The sequence below is a fragment of the Globicephala melas genome, chromosome 14 (genome assembly GCF_963455315.2).
Source record: "Globicephala melas chromosome 14, mGloMel1.2, whole genome shotgun sequence".
Lineage (NCBI taxonomy): Eukaryota > Metazoa > Chordata > Mammalia > Artiodactyla > Delphinidae > Globicephala > Globicephala melas.
This window is the reverse complement of record NC_083327.1, coordinates 64,238,673-64,260,789: the sequence shown is the minus strand read 5'-3', so window position 1 is coordinate 64,260,789 and position 22,117 is coordinate 64,238,673. Positions and strand designations below refer to the sequence as shown.

The window sequence follows — 22,117 nt, the reverse complement described above, 5'->3', positions numbered from 1 at the left end:
CATGGGTTTCATTAATTACAGCGTAAGCCTCTAGCAGTGCGGTTAATTTGATTACACACAGACACTAGCTCCATCCAGTGAAGCAAGATGCAGGGCTCTCCAAGATAATACTGCATGCATCCACAATCCCCTTTCCAGCTGAAGATCCTAAAGCTTTTGACAAACAAGAATTAATTAGATAGCAATATTCTTGTGAGATAGTTATTATTACACGTGTTTAAAAGAAGATACTTTAAGAAACAGAGAGATTAAGATCATCGCTAAGTTTTTACAATGGAGTTAGGAAGAAAAATGGAAGAGGATAATGGCTCCTCATATCCCAAAACTGTTTTCCGATATCTGGGAAATGAGAGGCCAGTGTGATGAACTCTAACTCTCAAATTACGAGTTGTAGGAGATGGGCTTCTGACATCTCTTTAATCATTGCACTGGGACAATCGAAACCCAGGTTATATGGGAATGGGGTCATCATCCTCAACTTCAGATATGTAATCAAGTAATAGCACTCTGTGCTTACATAAATCTCCTGGCTTTCAGTAGCGTTGTATAGTAAGGAGATAAAAGTTAAATTTCCTTTAATGATGTGGATGGAATGATGTGGCTTGATCTCTTTGGACAGCATTCAAAGACAGAATGACGCAAGTGGCAGGAGATCCTGTAGCTATACCCACACACCCTCAGTAATGGCTTCCAGTTATGGAAATGGAATTAATTAGCATTATTATGCCAGGACTTGTGCTGAGTGCTTTTACATACACATTAGGTGTAATGTTCCATAAGTAACAATTAGCTCTAGATCATTTATGTCTTTACTGAATTTTTGTCTTGTTGCTCTATCAATTGCTGAGGGATGGGTGTAAAAAATCTCCTACTATAATTGTGAAATTGCCTACTTCTTTCTTTTAATTACATCAATTTTTGACTATAGGAATCTTCTAGTTCAAGCTATTCATATGTCTATATGTAAATTAATAATTTATTGATTCATTAAATAAACATATACTGAATACCCATGGATTGTGTCCCAGGCACAGCACTGGTTCTAAGATGCACAGTGATGCTTGAAAAGTTTTCTTAGTTATTTCAGATTTTGTCCCTCAATTTTCTTTGCATTATTAATTTTCACTTTGAATTTTGTGCATGATAAAGAAAATTTTATCTCAGACATTGTCCAAATGATTGCATTTTCTTTACCAGTGGACTCAAATTTTATGACTGCAGTACATTTATTTTTCTCTCATTGAAAAACAATGTAATGTAAAATGCAAGACGCCATTCTGTGGGCCAGGATTGGGTGCTATGATGGCTTGACATGTGTTTAATGCCATATTAACAGCCATACCTTCTTTCTCTAGCCAGTGGCCAGTGAAAAACTCAGACTTGCTGGGTAGCATGGGGTGGTCCTTTCATTTACTCATTCATTCATGGATGGAATAGTTATAAATGCAAATGACATTCAGATCATGGAGTATAATTCTACGACTAGGAGGTTGTAGGCTTCTAAACTAATCGGGAACAATAAGGAGACAATCACTATCACATGTATATTCAACTGCTCTTAACAGACGCCAAAATCACTTTTAGTGAAATACATATAGTAAGTGTTAGCATTCAAAGTTCAGGGAAATAACATCTCCAATAGTTAATTTCTTCAGATTAGGAAGTGTAGATTTCTTCTACAATATCCCTAAGAAATTTCCACTCAATAAATGTTTATACTATGAATAAATTATGATTCTGATATCAGGAGTCATATTAGAGTTAGAAAATATGCAAATATTGAAGAAAGGGGATACGTAATGATAAATTAAAATATTTCCAGAGCATGTATTTTCAGCATCAACTTTTATTTTGATCACATTATTCTACTGTAATAATAAAGATTTGCACAATTACTTCTGTTTCAATCGGCATTTCTTTTTAAAAATCCTGTTACATAATTTGATCATGGTAGGCAACTAAATGCAGTATAATTTTACTTGCCAACAATGAAGCAAGCTTTCATAATAACAATTAATCAGAACTAAAGGAATCCTAAAATGTCTGTAACACTTGTCAGCAGTGTCTCTATCTTCGGTATGATGTAGCAAGATTAAGCCCTTTTATTTTAAAAGAATGGGAGGAATAAGTACAACGCAAATAATTCTCAATATAGATATGGGGAAAATTTGGGTACATTGTCAGCAGTTAGCAATGAAGGGGGACTTCTGATTTAGGAGAAAAGAGAACAGCAATGATATAAAAGTTAATTTTCAATTCTTAAATGTTAACAAAGTAGAAGAGGAGAATATTAGATATTTCATTTTAGAGTTAAAGAAGATTTGAAACATAATATTGCTTTCAAATTCAAAATTTACACTGAACATTTCCATTACCCTATGAGACACATGGATGATTGTTCCTTCAAAAAATATCCAGCATAGGGGACTTCCCTGGTGGCGCAGTGGTTAGGAGTCCGCCTGACAATGCAGGGGGTATGGGTTGCGCTCTGGTCTGGGAGGATGCCACATGCCATGGAGCAAGTAAGCCCGTGTGCCAGAACTACTGAGCCTACTGAGCTCTGGAGCCCGCGAGCCACACTACTGAAGCCTGCGCGCCTGGAGCCTGTGCTCCGCAACAAGGGAGGTCACCACAAAGCCCATGCACCGCAACGAAAAGTGGCCCCCGCTCGCCGCAACTAGAGGGAGACCACGTGCAGCCACAGGGAGCCAACACAGCCAAAAATAAATACATAAATTTATATAGATAAAAAAAATATGCAGCATATTTTCTAAGATTTCCTTTTACATTCTTGAATTGCTGTAATTCATCTATGGTTATCTTAGTTTCCTTTTCAAGCTTTTTGATGAAAGTTTTTTTTTTTTAACTAAAAAAAATTTATACTGTGATCACTTATATTTAAAAAACTTGGGCAATACAATTATGTGATTAATATGCCATCATTTTTATAGAGGCATAAGATCTATTGTTCTTCTTTCTATACCAAACCAAAGGAACACATGATAAGTCCCATCAATCAGTAAAACCAAGTGGCCTTTTTTTCCAGGCTACAGCCAAGAGATCAGAACCTTAGGGCTGCATGTCTGTTAGAAATCCCTGCAGTTTATTCACTCAACAGGGGACCCGTTGTCTTTAAAACAAGTCTACTCATCACCAACTATCAAATTCAAGGCCCTTGCTGCACCTGCTCTGAGTGACCGTGTATTCACAGCTAAAACCTTTGCTCAAGCATTTATTTTGGGGCTGAGCAATGTTACCTCTAGAGAGCTGAGGAAAAAACATCCTTCTTACCCTGCACACTAATCTCCTTTCATTGACCAAACCCTGAGTTCTGTAAACCCTGGTGCGTGTAAACCAGCATAACAAGAGTTTGCTTTCTATCCACAGGAGGAAACCCTTCAGAGGGCACGTGAGGAAGAAGAGAAAAGGAAGGAGATCACAAGTCATTTCCAGAGCACACTCACAGATATCCAGGCCCAGATCGAGCAGCAGAGTGAGCGAAATATGAAGCTCTGTCAGGAGAACACTGAGCTCGCAGAGAAACTAAAAAGCATCATTGATCAGTATGAGCTCAGAGAGGAGGTGAGAACCACATCAAACAACTTAGAAGCACTGCATATAAAACCGGATCTGGGTTGTGAAGGTGGGGAACTTGGTTAATGACAAAGTTATGGCCAGCCCTCTCGATTGATTAATATTTAGGATTGGATTTCTTTTACTAGCCAAAATAAAAACAGACGGTATTACAAAGTACCTGGCTGAAAGTCATACAGGATTTCTTCAAAACTGGAATCACTGCAAAGCAAAGGTAACAAATAGAAAGTGGTGGGCCGTGAACACAGTTATTCTTGAAAATAGTATTTCTCAGCCTTTTTGAAACTCTCTACAGAACCAAGAAATACCTCACACACTCCCTCTTAAGAATTACTATGTCACCTTAATTAAAAGTCTGCATTGTATATACCCCACAATCAAATAATATATAAAATATTACTATATAGTAATTATAGTAATAATGGCATTATTATTTATGCTTAGCTTGTGCCAGGCAATGTGCTAAGTATTATACTTTACATACAATATGTCATTTAATTGTCTCAACGATCTTATGCACCAGATGATAACATATTATCCACATTTTATAGATGGGAAGCAGAGGCTACGAGATTCAATCACTTATCCATAGACACAAAAGCCAAAGAGTTTTGTTGTCAATGGTTTACATTAGGGGGACTATAAGGATCTTTTATTATTCCAAAATTAAACTTTAATATTCAATATGTTTTTAAGACTCCAGATGCCCCCTCAGGATTTTGATATATCATATCCCTTTTCCCATCCCACCCAAATTTTAAATATCTGCCTTAAAATGTAATATAACATAGTCAAAGTAGCCCTGTTGGCAACATGCTAAGGTTTTATCAAGAAAAAACCTGAGCCAATAGAAGGTGGTAATAGCAGTCAGGTAAATCAAGAAACTCCTCACAGTAAGCCATAATGCCATGCTACCATTTTATCTTGTCACGAAGACCAATCCTGCTCCGAAGTGGAGGTCCAGGAGAAAACAAAAGGGAAGGAGCTAAAAAGAAAATGTCCATACTCTTCAGAGAGATCTCATATGGGAATGGCCTGGTAGACTAGTTGTATATTCCAAGGATTGGTTCTAGGTAAGGCCCAAGGATGGAATTCCACATGTCCTCTTGCCAGTGGGACCTCCTAATGACCAAGAAATTCTCCACACTGAGGTAAAGTTGGAAGTTTCTCTTCAAGAGGTCAAAAGGCATGGAGGAGGCAGTAGCACATCTGCGTGTCAATTCACCTGTGACCCTCAGCCTCGTCTTGCCCACCAGAGAAACAGAGCTGATGTCAGGGGTTCCTGTTTCAGTCCCAGACCCAAGGCCACAGGCTGTTACCTCAGGGCTTCCTCACCACCCTTTGAGGCAAGCATGTAGAGGAGAATTCACCATGATAAAGTGAATTAATGTTGTGATTAAAAGTGGTTTTATATTCACAGAAAGCACCAAAATACCAAGTGATAGTGCTGTAGCCCTTGCAACATACATCATTGTCTGTGCTGCCTAGCATAATTACTAGCGCCATATCTAATATTTACCAAATTTAGAAAAATACTGTTCGGACCTTTTGGAGTTAGCACTGCTGAACTCTGGCACCTCCACCTTTTGCAGCCACTTTTGTGTAGTGCAAAATGCAGGGGACTCCACCAATTTATGACTTTCATATAAAACCATAAGCGATGCCAATGCATTTATTCTCCTCTTTTTTTTTTAAATCTTAAAACCCAGCGAACACGTGTTTATGTCAACATTACTTTTTTTTTTACATTGTTTTCAGCACCAATAATAAGTCAAGCTTGATAATGTGCACTTTCTTTTTCTTAGCACCTGGACAAAATATTTAAACACAGAGAACTGCAGCAGAAGCTGGTGGATGCAAAACTCGAGCAGGCGCAAGAAATGATGAAGGAAGCAGAGGAGCAACACAAACGTGAAAAGGAATATGTACTTATCACCTGAGTCTGTGTGCTTGTCTGGTCTGCCTTGGGGTCAGAGAACCCCTGAGAATGTTGTTTTTGACAACAGTCATAGAGCACTAGACTGATGGAGAAAGAGCCTAAGCTTCCCTGGAGAATGAAATTGGCTAGCCCAGTAGGAAACACTGTACTACACTGTTTTTTACCTAAAACAGTCATGCATCCATTCACCAAACCTTTTTCAAACACCTTTCATGAGCTATGCACCCTTCTAGGTGCTGGGGTGTAGCGGTGAACAAGAAGGAGAAGGCCACACTCCAGCATGAATCTAACTGGGAAGAGACGCAATAAACAACAAAACAAATAAGGAAGGATAATTTCATATAATAGTAAGTGCTACTAGGGAAATAAGGAGGAACCTCGAATGGGGCAGAAGGAGAGGACCTACTTTAGACTGGGTGATTAGGAAGGCCTACCGAGAGGAGGACGCTTGAGCTGCGCCCTGCCTGATAAGAGGGAGTCAGAGAGGAGGTCTCCAGCAGCAGTGTCTGCAGAAGAGACAAAAATCCTAATGCTGGAACCGGCATGGCATCCTCCAGAAATTGGAAAAGGTCAGGGTGGCAAGAGCAGGCCGACCCATGGGAGAAAATTTCAAAATAAAATTGCAGACGTAAACAGGGGCCAAATTGTATAGCTCTGTAAGCTTGAAATGTAGTTTGGATTTTATTCTAAATGTAATAGGAAAGTACTGGGTAGTTTTAGCAAAGGAAGTGACATGATCTGCTTTGCATCTGTAAAAGCTGAATTTGGCTCGTAGGTGGAGAGTGAACTAAAGAGGGACAAGAAAGCAAGAAGAGAGCTAGGCAGCAATCTGGGCAAGATCTGACGACGGCTTGGACTGGGGAGGTGGCAGTGGAGAAGGAGAGCTGGATGTGGATAAAAGTTATGTTTTTAATGTAAAACCAACAGGCAATGCTTTGAACAGGAAGATGGTGACAGTGAGGAAAGGAAGGAGTCAAGGATGACTCCTGAGTTTTTGGTTTAAGAAACTGAGTGGTGGCTTTTACTGACAACTCATTAACCCCAAACACTCCAAAACAGGTGAGAGAATTGAGGCTCAAAAAGGATATGTGACTTGTTTAAGGTCACACACTACTAAGTGACCGAGATGTGTTGGTCACGTCTCCAGTGTATCTGTCCCCAAAGCCCAAGCTCTGTGATAGTACATCACACTCAGAGATGTGTTTCAGAGGCATGAGTTAAAGCAGTGTCTGTTGCTGGGGAGAGAGAGATTTGACACAGTCAATGGACCAGTTGTTCAAATGTAGCCATTTAACAATTGATCACAAGCTCTGCATTTGCCTAAAATCAGACTATAATCATTTCAATTTGTTAGAATAGGAATTTTTTTAAAACTTCGGTTTTCAAACTTGGCAACAAAAGGATAAATTCTGGAGAACATAACCTGGTGGACGTTGCATAATTTCAAATCAGATGTCCATGTGCTCTTAATAAAAAGATTAATTGATTAAATCCATCTACAACCTAGCTCTCAAAGTAAGAAGTAAAGCATTTATTTATTATTCAGAATCCAAGAAAACGGATACTCCACTGTTGATGTAATTACTCTCAGGTAAGATATGCTTCCTACAGAATATCAGTACCTTTGGTATTTAATATATGAGGCATGAGAGAGGAACAACTAGGCAAAGATTCATGTGAGAGAGACTGGGGGGCAGACACAGAGTGACTCAACCTTAGCAAGAAACTAGCATGCTGCCCTCTTTTCCTTCCCTGATTTAGCAAAACAGCAGGTACAAGTCAAAGAAAGGTAGTCTCCCTCAGTTCTTCAAAGCTAGCGGCTACCTTCCTGGGTTCCAGCTCTGACACTTCTTTTTGAAAGTGATGAAATATCAAGTCAGAGCTGCAGGGGAGGGGAGGGGCCGTTCTTCATTTCAAGAACAGGCAGCCTCCTTCTTCCTTCTTCATCGGGAACCACCCATCACAACAGGGCCCCTGTGGTCAAGCAGGGGCCGGCCATGTACATTGCAGCCACACAGCTCAGATGGCCAGAGGCGGCGCTGCAGGTCTTCCACTCCGCGGCTGCCTCAGACCTCTCTTACAGTGAGTCAATTGCACTTCTATAATAATTGATCCTCACTGCTCACTGGGAGGCATGGAGGGACATATACAACCCCCTTTTACAAATGGAGAGGTCAAGACTAACTTGGATAAGAAAAAAGATGCCTCCAAGTTTTTACAAATAATGATTTTATTATTTTTGGTTCTGATACCAAAAATGAACATTATTTTTTACAACATGAATAAACAAAAAGAAATTTATATCAGCCTATCTTGAAATAAAATAGAAACTTCTTAACTGACAGCCACCTGACTGACTAACCAGGTTATCCATGATGTTCACCGTTCTCTGGAAGCACACTGACAGGTGGCCACAGCATGCTGAATCCTGGGGCTAGTTAGCCACTCTGGAATATCTACCCGTGGTTGCCCATGTTAAGTAAGATAGAGCTTACTAAGAATCGGGTCTTTGCTCCCAAACCTTTTCTTCCCAGTTATCCTTGGTTTTGTATTATGTAAATCAACAGAATGATACATAAACTGATGAAATATGTGTTAAAAGAAAGAGTTGTTTCTAAAAAAAACTATGCTTAATGAGTTGAAAGCCTAGATGTAGGCCAATAGCAAAAAAAAACTGTCAACTTAGATGTGAGCAACTATAAAAGACTGGAAGAAAGTTGTAAAACTCTAGAGAATTATCCAATCAAGCTGCTTTACAAATATCTTAGGTCTTTAGGTTCTAGCAGTATTGTTTTAAAAAAATTATAAATCTTATATGCCATATTATAGATATGATTTTTGTAAAAACAAGCAAAAACCCTCCGAATTCCAATCAGAAGATCCATACCCAAAACAAAGATCACAGCCCTACATCAAAATTGATAAATAAATGAACATACATCTTAAGTTAAAATAACATGTCTTACATATGTATGTGTCATTTTTACGCCTAAAACAACTTTTTCAATTTAACCCATGAGTTCCAGTTCTGATCGTACTTGACATGAGGGCCTTGGTTGTATTTGAAGGGCTGCCTTATAGAAGAGAGGTGAGGCTTGTTTTGTAAACCTTATATAGGATTTGGAGTAATAGGTCAAATTTCTAACCTGGTGTTTCTCAAAGTATAATCCATGGACCACCAATATCCAAACCATCTTGGGTATTTGCTTTAAGTACAGATTCTAATCACGCCCTAATACTTCCTAACTTATTTTCTCTGAGAAGGATTTGCAGTTTAACATGCCCCTGAGGAGATTCCAATGCATACTATGGTGGAGAACAGTGGTCTAATATAAAGGAACAGTTGGGTTTAATATAAAGGAACAGTTGCTCACAACAATGCCCCAGGTGGGAATATTATGGAAATGTTCAAGCAGAGGCTGAATGATAGTTGGCCAGAATTTCTACAGACGGGTCCAGAATTTGGTGGGAGGTTGAATTTTGTGTGATTCATGCTTGAGTTGGAGACTTTTTTCCTCTTTTTTTTTTTTTCCATTGGAATCACTAATTTTTAGTTGAGAATCAAACTTTTTAAACTAGTTGCTTTCTTAGCTTTCTTAGATTCTTTGCAAAGTTCCCCCAAAATTACTTAAGAGGATTACTTAGCAAGTAATTAAGTTTACACACAAGTTACAACAAACGGTAATCTAAATGAGTCTTTCCATGCATTCTCTTCTCACAGTTGCTGAACCAGGCAGCAGAGTGGAAACTTCAGGCCAAAGTGCTGAAGGAACAAGAGACAGTCCTGCAGGCTCAGGTGAAGTAGGGGTACAACAATGCATGGGTGTGCCCTCCTTGCTGTGAACCAAAGGTAGTCAGCAAGAGGCCTTCCATGTGGGAGGGGAAGTAGGGACAGAAGTTGGAAATGAAGAATAACTTCATATTTATTATTTTTAAGTAAAAATAAAAGTACAATGTTATACCTAAGAAAAATAAATGCTCTGCACCAACAACTTCCAGTCAAAAGGTCTGCTGACATATCAATACAAATGAGGGACAACCAGAATAAGCTGGTGGCCAGGTCCTTGCCTACCTGTTCATATGTCCTCTCTCTCCTCCCCCATTAACCTGTCAAGGTAAGGGTAAAATGTAACTGTCCAGATGCACCATCTATAACTGTCAATACTGAAAATGTCCTTACTTGTTTGACATTATTTATAATAAAAGGAAATTAGAAAAATAGAGTCAGCACCCACGTTTTTGTGCTATCAGAGGTTGGCCTTGTCAGTGTCACACGATTAAAGATGGCAGACATCAGAAACCATTTTGATTTGGCTTCGTGATGTTATGTGTATGTTTTGATTAGACTATGGGAATTCGTATTTCAGGCTCAAAAATAAAGCCTCATGCAACAGCTGGCTCTGGAGGAAAGCCAGACCTATCCATCTTTCTGGTGCCCTTGGGGCTCTGCCCCTGCTGGCAAACACTCCCTGTTAGTTTCCAGGAGAGCCATCCTGCCACAGGCCGGGCCACAGAGGGGCTCTAGCTCCCCTGCTGGGAGAAATGCCCAAGTGCTAAAGGGACTGTAAAATCTCACAGAGCAAATTCACAGAAAGCGAGAAAATCAGAAGCCTTCTAAACTGGGCAGCATTAATTTAAGATTTGAATAATTCACTTGTAAATGTTTATGTGCTGACTGCTGAATATTTGTTCATTGTGAAAAAAATTCACTGTATGAATGAACAAGTTCAATGAATACGTGTTCTTTTTTTTTTTTTACGTGTTCATTTTTTAAAAAGGAAAGTAGGAAAAACAAGAAACTTAAAATCACAAATTATACCACTACACAGACAAAAACAAAATAACATTTTGATATCTAACCTTCCTAAAGCACACCTTTCCAATGTGTGTACAAAACCCAATGATGAATTGTTTCCCCCACTAGTAGATCAAAATAGTTTAAAAATATTAATTACATAGAAATACGAACCGTAATTTTTTTTCACTATTAATAGAATCGAAGGACTAAACTCTAAAGTTACAAACTCAAGGTGATCCTTTAGGCAGTCACGGAACACATCATATCATGGTGTGGGGTGGGTGGCAGGCAGTGGCAGTTTTCTAACCAGAGGCAGGCAGGGGGGAAAGGAGGTGTGACCTCACTGTCCAGTGGGGGGGCTGTTGTGGGGGAGAGTCCAGAGAAGCAAGTCAGGGCTTCTGGCTCTATCCCTGTCCCATTCACAGCACAGAGCCTTGAGGGGTACAACAGGCAGTACTTGAAGCTATTCATTGTTCCATCTGTTATAAGCAATCTCTATTCCTCTATGTTAAATGAAGAATAGATTAATACCACTAGACTCTGGGCTAGAGAGTGACTCATTTGGCTGGTATCAGAATCTAGGTCTTTAATGACCTGTGAAATAACATAAAGGTGTGATCCAATTTCCCACCTATACCCACTCAAGTTTGAAAAAGTATGACCCAGGGTTCTAGACTTGCCAGTGTTCCTCGTTCATCCCTCAATACTGGGTCGAACCCAGGGACCAGGGTCAGAGTCCTGGCTCTTCTACTGTGAAGCTGTCTGATTCTGTGCAGCTCACCTAAACCTCCCTGGACCTAAATTTCCTGGTCTGTAAAATAAGGATGTTGTAACGGATCAATGATCCCAAGCTGGAGTCCTCTGACCTCTGGGAGGCCCATTACTTTTCAGTATTTCCAAAACCTAATAGCACATAAGGCAGCAGCTACTATCTAAAATGTAGTTGTTTCTGACATTATATCAGCTTTTGCTTAGCAGCATGGATGGCAGTTATTCATATGTTTGATTAAGTTTATAGAAGGAAAATGAGTTAATTAACATGTAGTATATGCAGTTTGTTTTCAAGTTATGCACTCAAAACACTTAGCTCAGGGCTTCCCTGGTAGCACAGTGGTTAAGAATCCGCCTGCCAATGCAGGGGACACGGGTTCGAGCCCTGGTCTGGGAAGATCCCACATGCCACGGAGCAACTAAGCCCGTGCACCACAACTACTGAGGCTGCACTCTAGAGCCCACGAGCCACAACTACTGAGCCTGTGTACTGTAACTACTGAAGCTCGCGCCTAGAGCCTGTGCTCTGCAACAAGAGAAGCCACTGCAATGAGAAGCCCGTGCATCGCAACAGAGTATCCCCCGCTCACCACAACTAGAGAAAGCCTGCTCATAGCAACAAAGACCCAACACAGACAAAAATAAAAATAAACTAATTAAAAAACAAAAGAGTAGACACATTCAACAATTAAAAAAAAAAAAAACACTTAGTGCCTGCCCCCATAGTAAGCATAATTAATTCAACTAATATTTATTGAGCATCTAAGTGCTAGGCATGGTTCTAGATGTTAGAAATATAGTACTTAATAAGAGAATCAAAAATCCCTGCCTAATTAAACTCACAATCTAGTGATAAATATTAATTAAAATGCTAACAACTGATTAGTGTATGCGCTAACATTAGTATTATTTCATAGGTAAAGATCCACATAATGATATATGAGACAAAAGAAGTCTTTATTTGAAAAAAAGTTTAAGAACCACTGGAAAAGATGATCTCAAAACCACGTTCAGCTCTAGTTTATGAATGTAGAGAATATCCAGAGCTGAAGAACTCAGCTAAACTAGATAACCCTGCCTCCTCCATCACCTTGCTTTCCATGGCACGTGGCTCTCTCTGTAAGGACCCTCCCTTGTCTATCTCTTTTGTCTTCAAGGCATTTTCAGAACTGCAATAATTACTTAATCATCACGAAGAATACAGAGGCCCCAAATCCCTACGTGTAATAATGTTTAAATGAGCTCCTCTTGAAAAATAACAGCATTGTATTTTTTAAATGTTTAAACCTTGAAAAACAAAGTCTATCACAGATGATCTTGCAAGGCATTCAAACACTTCCTTTGGTTTGACAATTAAAGGAGTTGGATGGGGCTTCCTTGGTGGCGCAGTGGTTGAGAGTCCGCCTGCCGATGCAGGGGACACGGGTTCGTGCCCCGGTCTGGGAAGATCCCACATGCCGCGGAGCGGCTGGGCCCGTGAGCCATGGCCGCTGAGCCTGCGCGTCCGGAGCCTGTGCTCCGCAATGGGAGAGGCCACAACAGTGAGAGGCCCGCATACAGCAAAAAAAAAAAAAAAAAGAAAGAAAGAAAGGAGTCGGATGGTAGGAAGGAGAGGCCTTAGTCTCCATTTCTATGGTCTTAGCAAAGGAAATATCAAGGATAGATTGTGTTTTCCTAGGCGGAAGTCACTTTTCAGTCATAAGACAACATGTTGCCAATCTGGGGCATGATTCTCACTTAGGGAAGAGATGTTTAGCTTTCAATTATACAAACCAAGGCAATAGAGTAAATGTCAGAGATGATCAATGGGATACAATTGTGGCTACAAATAGAGTGTTCATTGGATCGATAAGAATGAAGATGGTAGTAGATGTGGGAAGTCAGCAATACCCACAAAACACAGCAGCACGGACACAAAATACTACCCCAGGGGGAAGATCAGTGAGTCAACTGTTAAAGATGGGTATTCATAGTCTTTAATCTCAGAAGGCCTCACCTTATCTATATAAGATGAAAGGGGATTCCTCTGCAATTACTATTATAATTGGACTAGTTCCCAAACCAAATCTCCCAAGTTGGCTAAGACAATTCCTGGACACGTTTCTGTTTCATATATGCTATGAATGTTTGTAATTAAAATTTGTGCTCAGGTAAAAGAATGTGTGTGCCGCTCCGCCCATTTAAAAGTGAAATGTCAGGGCAACTGTTGTTGTTACTAACCCTAGAATAGTTTGTTTATATTTCTGCCTCTGGTAAAAATACTGAGGAAGACCTCTGGATGTCCCTTCCACGCTTCCCTGAAATACCAAAGTGAAAGAGGGAATATGACACATCAAACATGCATCACGGGCTTCCCTGGTGGCACAGTGGTTGAGAGTCCGCCTGCCGATGCAGGGGACGCGGGTTCGTGCCCCGTTCTGGGAAGATCCCACGTGCCGCGGAGCGGCTGGGCCCGTGAGCCATGGCCGCTGAGCCTGCACGTCCAGAGCCTGTGCTCCGCAACGGGAGAGGCCACAACAGTGAGAGGCCCGCATACCGCAAAAAAAAAAACCAAAAACAAAACAAAACAAAAAAACATGCATCATGTCAGCATAATAGTAAGAGGGAAAATATGACCAAACACATATCCATAAAGTAAACAGGAAGTGTGCATTTTAGTTCGTATCAATAAAGAGTGACAGAGTTGGTTACTTGAGAAAAGTACAGTCCATACAGGTTTTGCCACCTATGACAAAGAGGTCAAATAGGAAGAAAAGCAGACTATTAAAAACAGTCACTAAAAGGAAGAAATGGAGAGCTATCGTTTAACAGGTGTAGAGTTTCAGTTTTGCATGATGAAAAGTTCTGGAAATTGGGGTGTACAACAATGTGAACATACTTAACAATATTGAACTATATACTTAAAATGGCTAAGATGGCAAATCTTATGTTATGTGTATTTTACCCAATTTAAAAGATGAAAAGAGAGAAAAAGTTGATGGTCACTAGAAAAAAGCCAGAAGTGGTAATGAAGTGAGACACTACTCCTTGGAACTCTGGTATATCTGTCTTCTCCATGCCACAAGAAAACATGGGGAAGGGAAACAAAATCTGCTGAATTTATATACCAAAAGAACATTTTGCCCAAAGAATAAGGAGAGAGCTGGCCGGGATGCGTGTGGTTGCCCCCGTTGAGCCTGTCAAGGTTGTGCAGGCGAAATGCACCGCACACGTGCCCACTCCTTCCCTTCCTGTCTGCAGCCTACAACTAGAGAGAGGGTCTAGTTGTGCAGGAGAGGGTCTGGGAGGACCAGCTCAGGAGATCATATCTGCAAACCCCCTGTACTTCTGCTGGAATTACTGAAAAGCTGGAAAAAGAAAGAGGAGAAAGTAAGGAAAAGAAGTTAACAGGAGGCTTGGCCAAAAATACAAATGAATGGATTTTGTGATAGGTGAAGAGGATCAGCTGGGGGTAGCTGTCCCCACCCTATACCACTAGACCATGGGCAGTACAGGCAGCCAGTCCCACAGGAGCTTACACTCAAATTGAGGGACTTGACCTATTCATTCACCCTGAAATCAAGGTTCAGTGGATCTCAGCCAGTACTTTGGGAAAAAATGAAACAATTAAATAGACTATATCAAGAGTGCATTGCATATAATGATCAAGTACAGTTGACACTTGAACAACATGAGTTTGAACTGTGCTGATCTAATTACACGTCGATTTTTTTCAATAGTAAATACTACAGTACTGCAGTATCCAAGGTTGGTTGAATCTGCAGATGGGGAACCGCAGATATGAGCACCCGGGAGTACAGAGGGCTGACTATAAATTATACACAGATTTTGCACTTCATGGAGGATCAGTGTCCCTCACCCCCTGAGTTGTTCAAGGGTCAGCTGTATTGTCTTATGCACTATGTGTGTAAAACCCTAGGGTACCTTCCTGGCCATGAATTCCCTTCTGCCACGTTACCCAGTCTTTTTAAATCTGTATGCCAAAGAATCATGAGAAGAATTTTAGGCCACTAGAGTTACCTCAAGTTTTATCACATATCCACAGAGTTAATGATTGATTTCAAAATGATGGTCAACTGTTGTCTGACTTGGGAAAATCTGTGTCCTATGAAAAGTTTTACGTTATTTTGTTGTTCTTGTGTACTGCAGTAAAACCCTGCTATTCTGAATCATGTGAGAATGAGCCATTCTAGATAAGCAAATTTTCTTGGTTCTAGGGGTTGTTTGATTCCCACACCCTTCCTCTAACTCCCATCCCCAAGACTGGGAACTCTCCAACCTACTGGCTTTCGGTCAGTCACTCTTCTCTGCTTTTGAAAGGACAGTCTCACAAGTACCACCAGCCAGCTGGCGCCCAACTGAGGACTTGAGACTGTTCCAGACAGTCAGAGTACCAAAGTCTCATTTGAAAACGGAAACTTTCCATGTTAGTAAACAAGAATCATCCATATTAAATCTCCACTCACTCAAAATGTGCTATCCTAAAATTATTTTCAAAAGATTTTATTATTGTATCACTGTCAGTAACAATCAAGGATTTATGCACTCTCCTTCCCTATCCTGCCCTATTCCTACCCCAAATACAAGCCTCGGAATTAAGGATGTGGAGGTACAAAGCTTCTCCATACTCCCAGGCTAATCCTTATGATGTTTTATTGGTGCAAATTAGAAAAAGGCATTTCTCCCTCAAGACTCATTATTTCCATCTATAAAAAAATTGGTATCATAAACCGATTTTGTTGAAAAGGGACAACTAACTGCTGTTGGCTAGAACACTGTATTCATAAATACACAAAACCACAATGTCAAAAAGGGAAATGACGATTGCTTATGATAGCACAACCTGCATAATGCAGCAACCCTCGTCCATGTCTGGCCCATACTTGTCTTCATTCTTGCTTCCTTCAAGACCAGGTACAAGGCTCACCTTCTCCACAAAACTGTGGCTCAAATGATCACCTGCCACACTCACCTCCTTCTCTGATCAGTACTTAACTGACTTGGTACTTTGTATTCACTGTCCTATAATCAAGTTGTCTTTGGGATTATCTTCCTGTCAGGAGTGCAGGTCCCTCAAAAACAGGAACTACAGGTTAAATGCTTTTGTACACAGAGTCAGTGCTTATGTTCAATGCTCAAAAAATGTTTGCTGGTAAAAGTTATAATGAAATGGTGATGATGTATTTTATTATTTCATTTTTCTTTAAAGAAGTACTTCAATCATACTCACTGACCTAGGCTGATCTCGTAGTAAAAAGAATTGAACATATCACTAACATTGTATTAAAAATTACCTTATATCATATTTGTTCTCAAACAATAAACAATGACATGTTGTTTTGTTCTGGAAGCATTCTGAAAGCAGTCCTAAAACAAATCTACTCTTTCCCCTGTTTACAGCTTACTGTCTACTCTGAAAGGTTTGAAGAGTTTCAGAGCACACTGGCAAAAAGCAATGAGGTGTTTGCCACCTTCAAACAGGAAATGGAGAAAGTGAGTATTGCTTATCCCCCACGAAATACTGACATCTTCTAGTTCGACACGCAACACTCCTTTGGGTTCATTTTTCTCTTGCTAAGATATTTCAGTGCATTTCATGAAGTAATGAAACATTTATACATGCAAATGAGATTTGGACTGTATTTTTTTTATCGGTAAGTATCTGGTGAATTAGTCTTAGGAAGAGTCTGAAAACACTAGGATACATTTTCACTCTGAGGAAGAATATTTTCATTTTCTAGGCCATGGAGAGGTGTAAAAAGAAAAGATAAGAGCTAGAAATTTAATATTATGTTGTTTATACTGAAATTAAAAACTAATCTTTTAAAGATTAAAAAAATTAATTTTCATACAAATAAGCAAAAGCAGAATGTTAGAGTAGAAAATACCATTTCATAGGATCCTTCTCAGAAGAGAATATATGTAATAAGATATAACGGACAGGGCGTTGAATGAGGAGATGAAGTCTGGGTGTGTTTTTACTCATCAAGTAGCAGTGAACAATTCACTTAACTTCCCCCTTATCTATAAATTAAGAAACGATTTCCCTTGCCTACTTGACAAGATTGTGAAGTTCAAATAAGTTAATGTATTTTTAAGGGTCTTAAACTTTTTAAAAGTCTTTTACAGATATAAGGTGCTAATATTATTGTTGGACATACTGTTTATATTTTGTTTAATTCAGTGTCTTCCCAAAATAAAATCAGCATCAGAACTGTGTTTCTGAACAGGCACTGGCATTAACCCTTTTTAAGTGTAGAAAGCATTCTTTGAAAAAATTTTCATAAACTAATATGATAAATTTCACAATTCATGAGCAAACTTAAAGGGCCAACATTTGTTAAAAGTTACAGCTTTCTCACTCCACAATGGATCCATCCATTTAAAAAAATTTTTTTTAATTACAGAGTTTTAATTTGGAATAAATATTAGAGTAGTAAAAATGCTGTTATTTATTGCAAAATTACATAGTTTTAAGATTGGAATAAATATTAAAGGAGTTTTCTATCTGGAGTTAATTTATAGACTCTTAGCAGAATTAGCAAAAAAATTTGATATGCATATTGCATTTCTTTAGGTGTGGTCCCATGGATTTCATCAAATTCCTAAAGGTGCTGATGACTTTTAAAAGTTTAAGTCAGTTAAGAAATGATCAAAATAAAAAAGCACTCAAGGCTCACATAGCTTCTCTATAGGGCCCAGGGGCCAACTGCCTGGGCCCAGCCTCTAGCCTCCAAGCAGACCCGCCTCAGGCAGGTTAGCATGAAGCAGCCAGTGCCCAGGTGTGGTTCATCCAGGGTAACTGCACCTGAACACACGCCTTGTCCTTCAGGCAAGCAGAGAGGAGGAGGAGCTCCTATAACCAGGAACGTGAGTAGTTTCAGGTCTGAAAAAGCCAGGCTTCATTTTAGTAACTTCTGGATGCCCTACACCCAGCCCGGCCTGGCAACTAGCATGCACTCTGCACATGTTGCATTAAATGAAATAACTCCAGCCCTACTCTTCTGCTAACTCACCTGAATATTACTCCACCTCTCTGAACCTTAGTTTCCCCGTTTATAAAGTGGAAGTGAAAACAGAACCCTCCTTGGGGGACTGTCTCAAGGATGAAAGCAATAACGCATGTAATCACATTCTGTGAATCCTACTGCACTCTACAAATGTGAAGGCTGAGAACATAGAAAGTTGCCTTTGTGTGGCTACTTCTCAGATGTGCCCAGATATTATCAACATTTTAACATCTGAAAAGCCAGGCCGACCTTCTCACTAATAATCTTCCATTCAGTACAGTAAATAATCTAAATTTCAAGCTTATTCTTGGAACTCAATAAGGCTATTTTTATTTTAAGAAAAAGAAAAAGCAATGACAAAACAGAAAGGCCTTAAGTAGTTTTCCTTTCTCCTTAATTGGCTCTGGTGCAAGTAAGTTTGTTCACCACTGACCTAGATGATTCAAAAATAAATCATGACTCTCTCCACTCAGTCATCATTTCTTGACATCGAATTTTTGCTTGCTTCAGCAGCTGGTAATGAAAGGACTTTTCTTGAAGTCACATAGGGAACTGATAGTTTCTTTGATATATTAACTCTTCAGAATTAACATTAAAACACTCATTTTTGTAGACCACTAAGAAAATGAAGAAGCTGGAAAAGGACACAGCCACGTGGAAAGCTCGGTTTGAGAACTGTAACAAAGCTCTGTTGGACATGATTGAAGAGGTGAGGAAGTTTTTCCCCTTGTTCATCTTCCCTTGTCTAGTCAATATATTTATACTCAGAAAATAATTATGGTCTAATACCACAAAATAATTACTTTTGAAAAAGAGCTGAATTTTTCTGGGATGTGGTATATGATATTGTAATAAAAATAATTAGAGCAAACGTCAATTTAGTAATTTAGTCTTAGGTCCAGACTCATAAAGAGTGTTGTGACCCTAAGTCACACGCCTACTTGTTGATTCCAAAGCTGTCCCCAAAGCAGCACCACACCTGCTGGACCGTGAATTCCTTAAAGGCAGGATGAGTGTTTTACCTGTCCTTGAATTTCCCTGGTGCCTGACACAATACAGGCGCAGAATAAATTAATTAGTTGATTTGAACATAACTGAGAGAAGACACTAGCCCAAGCACCCAGGGTATGTGCTATTTTATAGACAGATACAGAGATATATTGTTTAATTCCTCCAACAGGCATTTAAATACTGATATTACATCAGGCTCTGGAGATTCTGAGACCATAAAGGCAAAGATACATGGTCCTTAACCTGAGAGGCAGGGCTTTCAAGTGAAGGCCTCTCCACGTAAAGAAGTGGGGGAAAAAAAGGTACAGAGTAGCACAAAGGTGGGGCTGAAGGAGTAAGATGATTTCATGCACAAACACACCAACATTTCTAGAGGAAAGGAGAATTGAACAGTTCAAGCAGCATCATGAATGAGTGTGTGGTGAGTTTCTCTGGATATAATTACTGTTCTAACAATTCATCCCAAATTGCAACCAATTCCAAAGAGATGTGCTTATTATTCATAAACATAAATCAAACAGTTGCTGGATTAGCATATAGCAGTTTATCTACAGAACAGATAAGGCATTGCTGATGGCCAAGACCCAGTCCATCTCAATCATTTTGTCATAAACTTCTACTTATGCCTTCTAAGTCTTAGAAGCAGGAAATTCATTATAAGATTTTAAAAGCCCTAGACTGAAGCAGAGAGAAGCTTTGCTATCTTTCTTTTCTAAAGAAAAGAATACGTGGCTTAAAATTCTACCAGAGTCTCCAACACAGTACAAAACTAGAAGTGATGTCCCTGACAGAGTATCTGTCCAGCCACCACCCTGTGGTCAGAGCCTGACAGACAAATTCCTGGACAAATGGTTTTGCTTCTCTCCATAGAGCATCCTGGCAATTTTGCTTTTCATGTCGTTTTATAAGTGTGTGTGTGTCTGTTTAAATCACAGAAAGCACTGAGAGCTAAAGAATATGAGTGCTTCGTGATGAAAATTGGAAGGCTAGAGAACCTCTGTCGAGCTTTACAAGAGGAGAGAAACGAACTCTATAAAAAAATTAGAGAAACAAAAATGCCTGAAAAGGATGACCAAGGTCAGCTCACCTCTGACGACGACGAACCGGAGTCAAATACCTCCGTGGGTGAAGAGGCAGATGCGGAGGAAGCCAACAGTGTTCACAATGCTGTGCAAAATCTGACCGCGGCCTTCATGGTCATTCATCGTCCAGAGTCAACCCTCGATGCGTCCAAAGAAATCCAAACAGAAGTCAGCAGTCCTCAAGGGGGCGGCGGCACGGCCCTCAAGGAGCTGGAACAATCCCCTCTGAGCCCAGCATGCCATTCAGGGAGTCCCCTGCAACCCCCAAGTCCTCAGGCTGAGGCGGAGGGAGGCAACGAGGCAGAACCTCCCCTCAGATCAGGGTCAGGAGCACAGGCCCAAGGCAATGGCCCCCCTGCTGCACCACAGGCTGATCCGCAGCCCCGGAAGCCAGAGGCAGCATTTTCCAGCCAGGCGCCGGAGCCTCCGGCAGAAGCGTTTCTACGGGAGATGGAGGCCAACGAGCAGCCCCGGAAGCCAGAGGCAGCATTTTCCAGCCACGCCCCGGAGCCTCCGGCAGAAGCATTTCTACCGGTGATGGAAGCCAACGGGCAGACCCGGAAGCCAGAGGCAGCAGCTTCCGGCCAGGCCCCGGAGCCTCCAGCAGAGGCTTTTCGATGGGTGATGGAGGCAGACGGTCGTGCCACCCCGACCGCAGCGGGAGAGCACGTGCCAGCTGGGGAGTCTAGATGTGAGCCCAGGAGGCAGCCCCCAGCAGCAGCAGCAGCAGCAGAGGGGCTGCCAGGAGGGGCCTCAGCTGGGCCCCCGCTGCCCAAAGTGGCCGACACCAATCTCGAAGGAGTCGACTAAGCCTCCTCTGCCTTCTGAGGCTGTTCTTCCCGACTTTCCATCGTCCTAACAGATTGTCTCCTGAAAGAGGCGTTAAGGGCTGGGGACGTCTAATGGAAGAGACTTATTTAGAATCAAGACATTTTAATATGTTATGCGGAGTACCTTCAGCCTTTGCTATTTGTTCTCAACTTATAACTGATTTGGAGCTTTTCTATTTAACACTAATAGGATAATTTTCTCAAATGGCAACAAAACATACGAGTAGCAAATTTATATTAATTTGCCATTAAGATGGTACTTAATTCAATTTCTTAACAGTAAGATTTGGTGTTTAAAGACTCCCATCACAATATAGAAATACTGAAAATGTGATGCTTTATTTATTTCCATAGAGTTTAATAAGTGCCATAGTAAGTAATGGATGACCAGGTTCCATTTAAACATTATATACATTGTGTGTGTGTATATGTATATGTATGAATATATACATATATGTGCTTATGCACTTATATACACGTGTATATTTTATACACATGTATGCAAATATATATTACACATATATTCTATCATCTCTTTTTGGCTTTCTGTCATGCAGAATATTTAGATGCTTATCAAAAAAATTATCTCTTACTTGCACCTGGGACTACAGTAGACTAATGCTCTGTGAATTAGAAATAGGTTCAGAACACAAATATTAGGCTACATAATGTTGGGTAAAAATAAGTAACCCAATGGTAGGTCAATAAATTCAACCAATGGATTAAATGACAGAACAGGATTGGGTTAGATTGCAAGGCTATACAGAGCACATAGACACAAAGATGGCCAAAAGAGGCCCTAAAAAATGGGGGAACAATCGCAGCAGTAGACTGCTCACCTCTTGCAGCTGCTTCTCCTACACAACTCGGCCCCTTGCCTTGCAACACCCTCATGTGGTGAAGCAGCCCACTCACGCCTTCCTGCAAGGAAAGGGTTGGAAGTGGGAAAGGGAGGTGGGAATAGAGGGATTGAGGGCCCTCAGGCTGAGAGTCTGTGCTCTGGTCCCCGGCTTTTGAGCTAGAGGTCTGGAGAGAGCATATTCACCTGGCCCTGCCAACTCTTCAGTTGCCTCCCTGTTGTC

General features: G+C 40.4%; 1 protein-coding gene across 2 annotated transcripts in view; it reads left to right on the top strand.

The window, feature by feature from the left end:
* TXLNB (taxilin beta) overlaps nucleotides 1–21,488 on the top strand; it is a 36,944-nt gene extending 15,456 nt beyond the window's left edge. For both annotated transcript variants that reach the window (XM_060283597.1, XM_030853326.2), the window contains 6 exons: nucleotides 3,388–3,582; nucleotides 5,400–5,519; nucleotides 9,255–9,329; nucleotides 16,503–16,595; nucleotides 18,726–18,821; nucleotides 20,059–21,488. In XM_060283597.1, coding sequence (XP_060139580.1) covers nucleotides 3,388–3,582; nucleotides 5,400–5,519; nucleotides 9,255–9,329; nucleotides 16,503–16,595; nucleotides 18,726–18,821; nucleotides 20,059–21,015 — 1,536 coding nt within the window. In that variant the 3' untranslated portion in view covers nucleotides 21,016–21,488. The remainder of the gene's footprint in view (nucleotides 1–3,387; nucleotides 3,583–5,399; nucleotides 5,520–9,254; nucleotides 9,330–16,502; nucleotides 16,596–18,725; nucleotides 18,822–20,058) is intronic.
* Nucleotides 21,489–22,117: the final 629 nt, after the last annotated feature.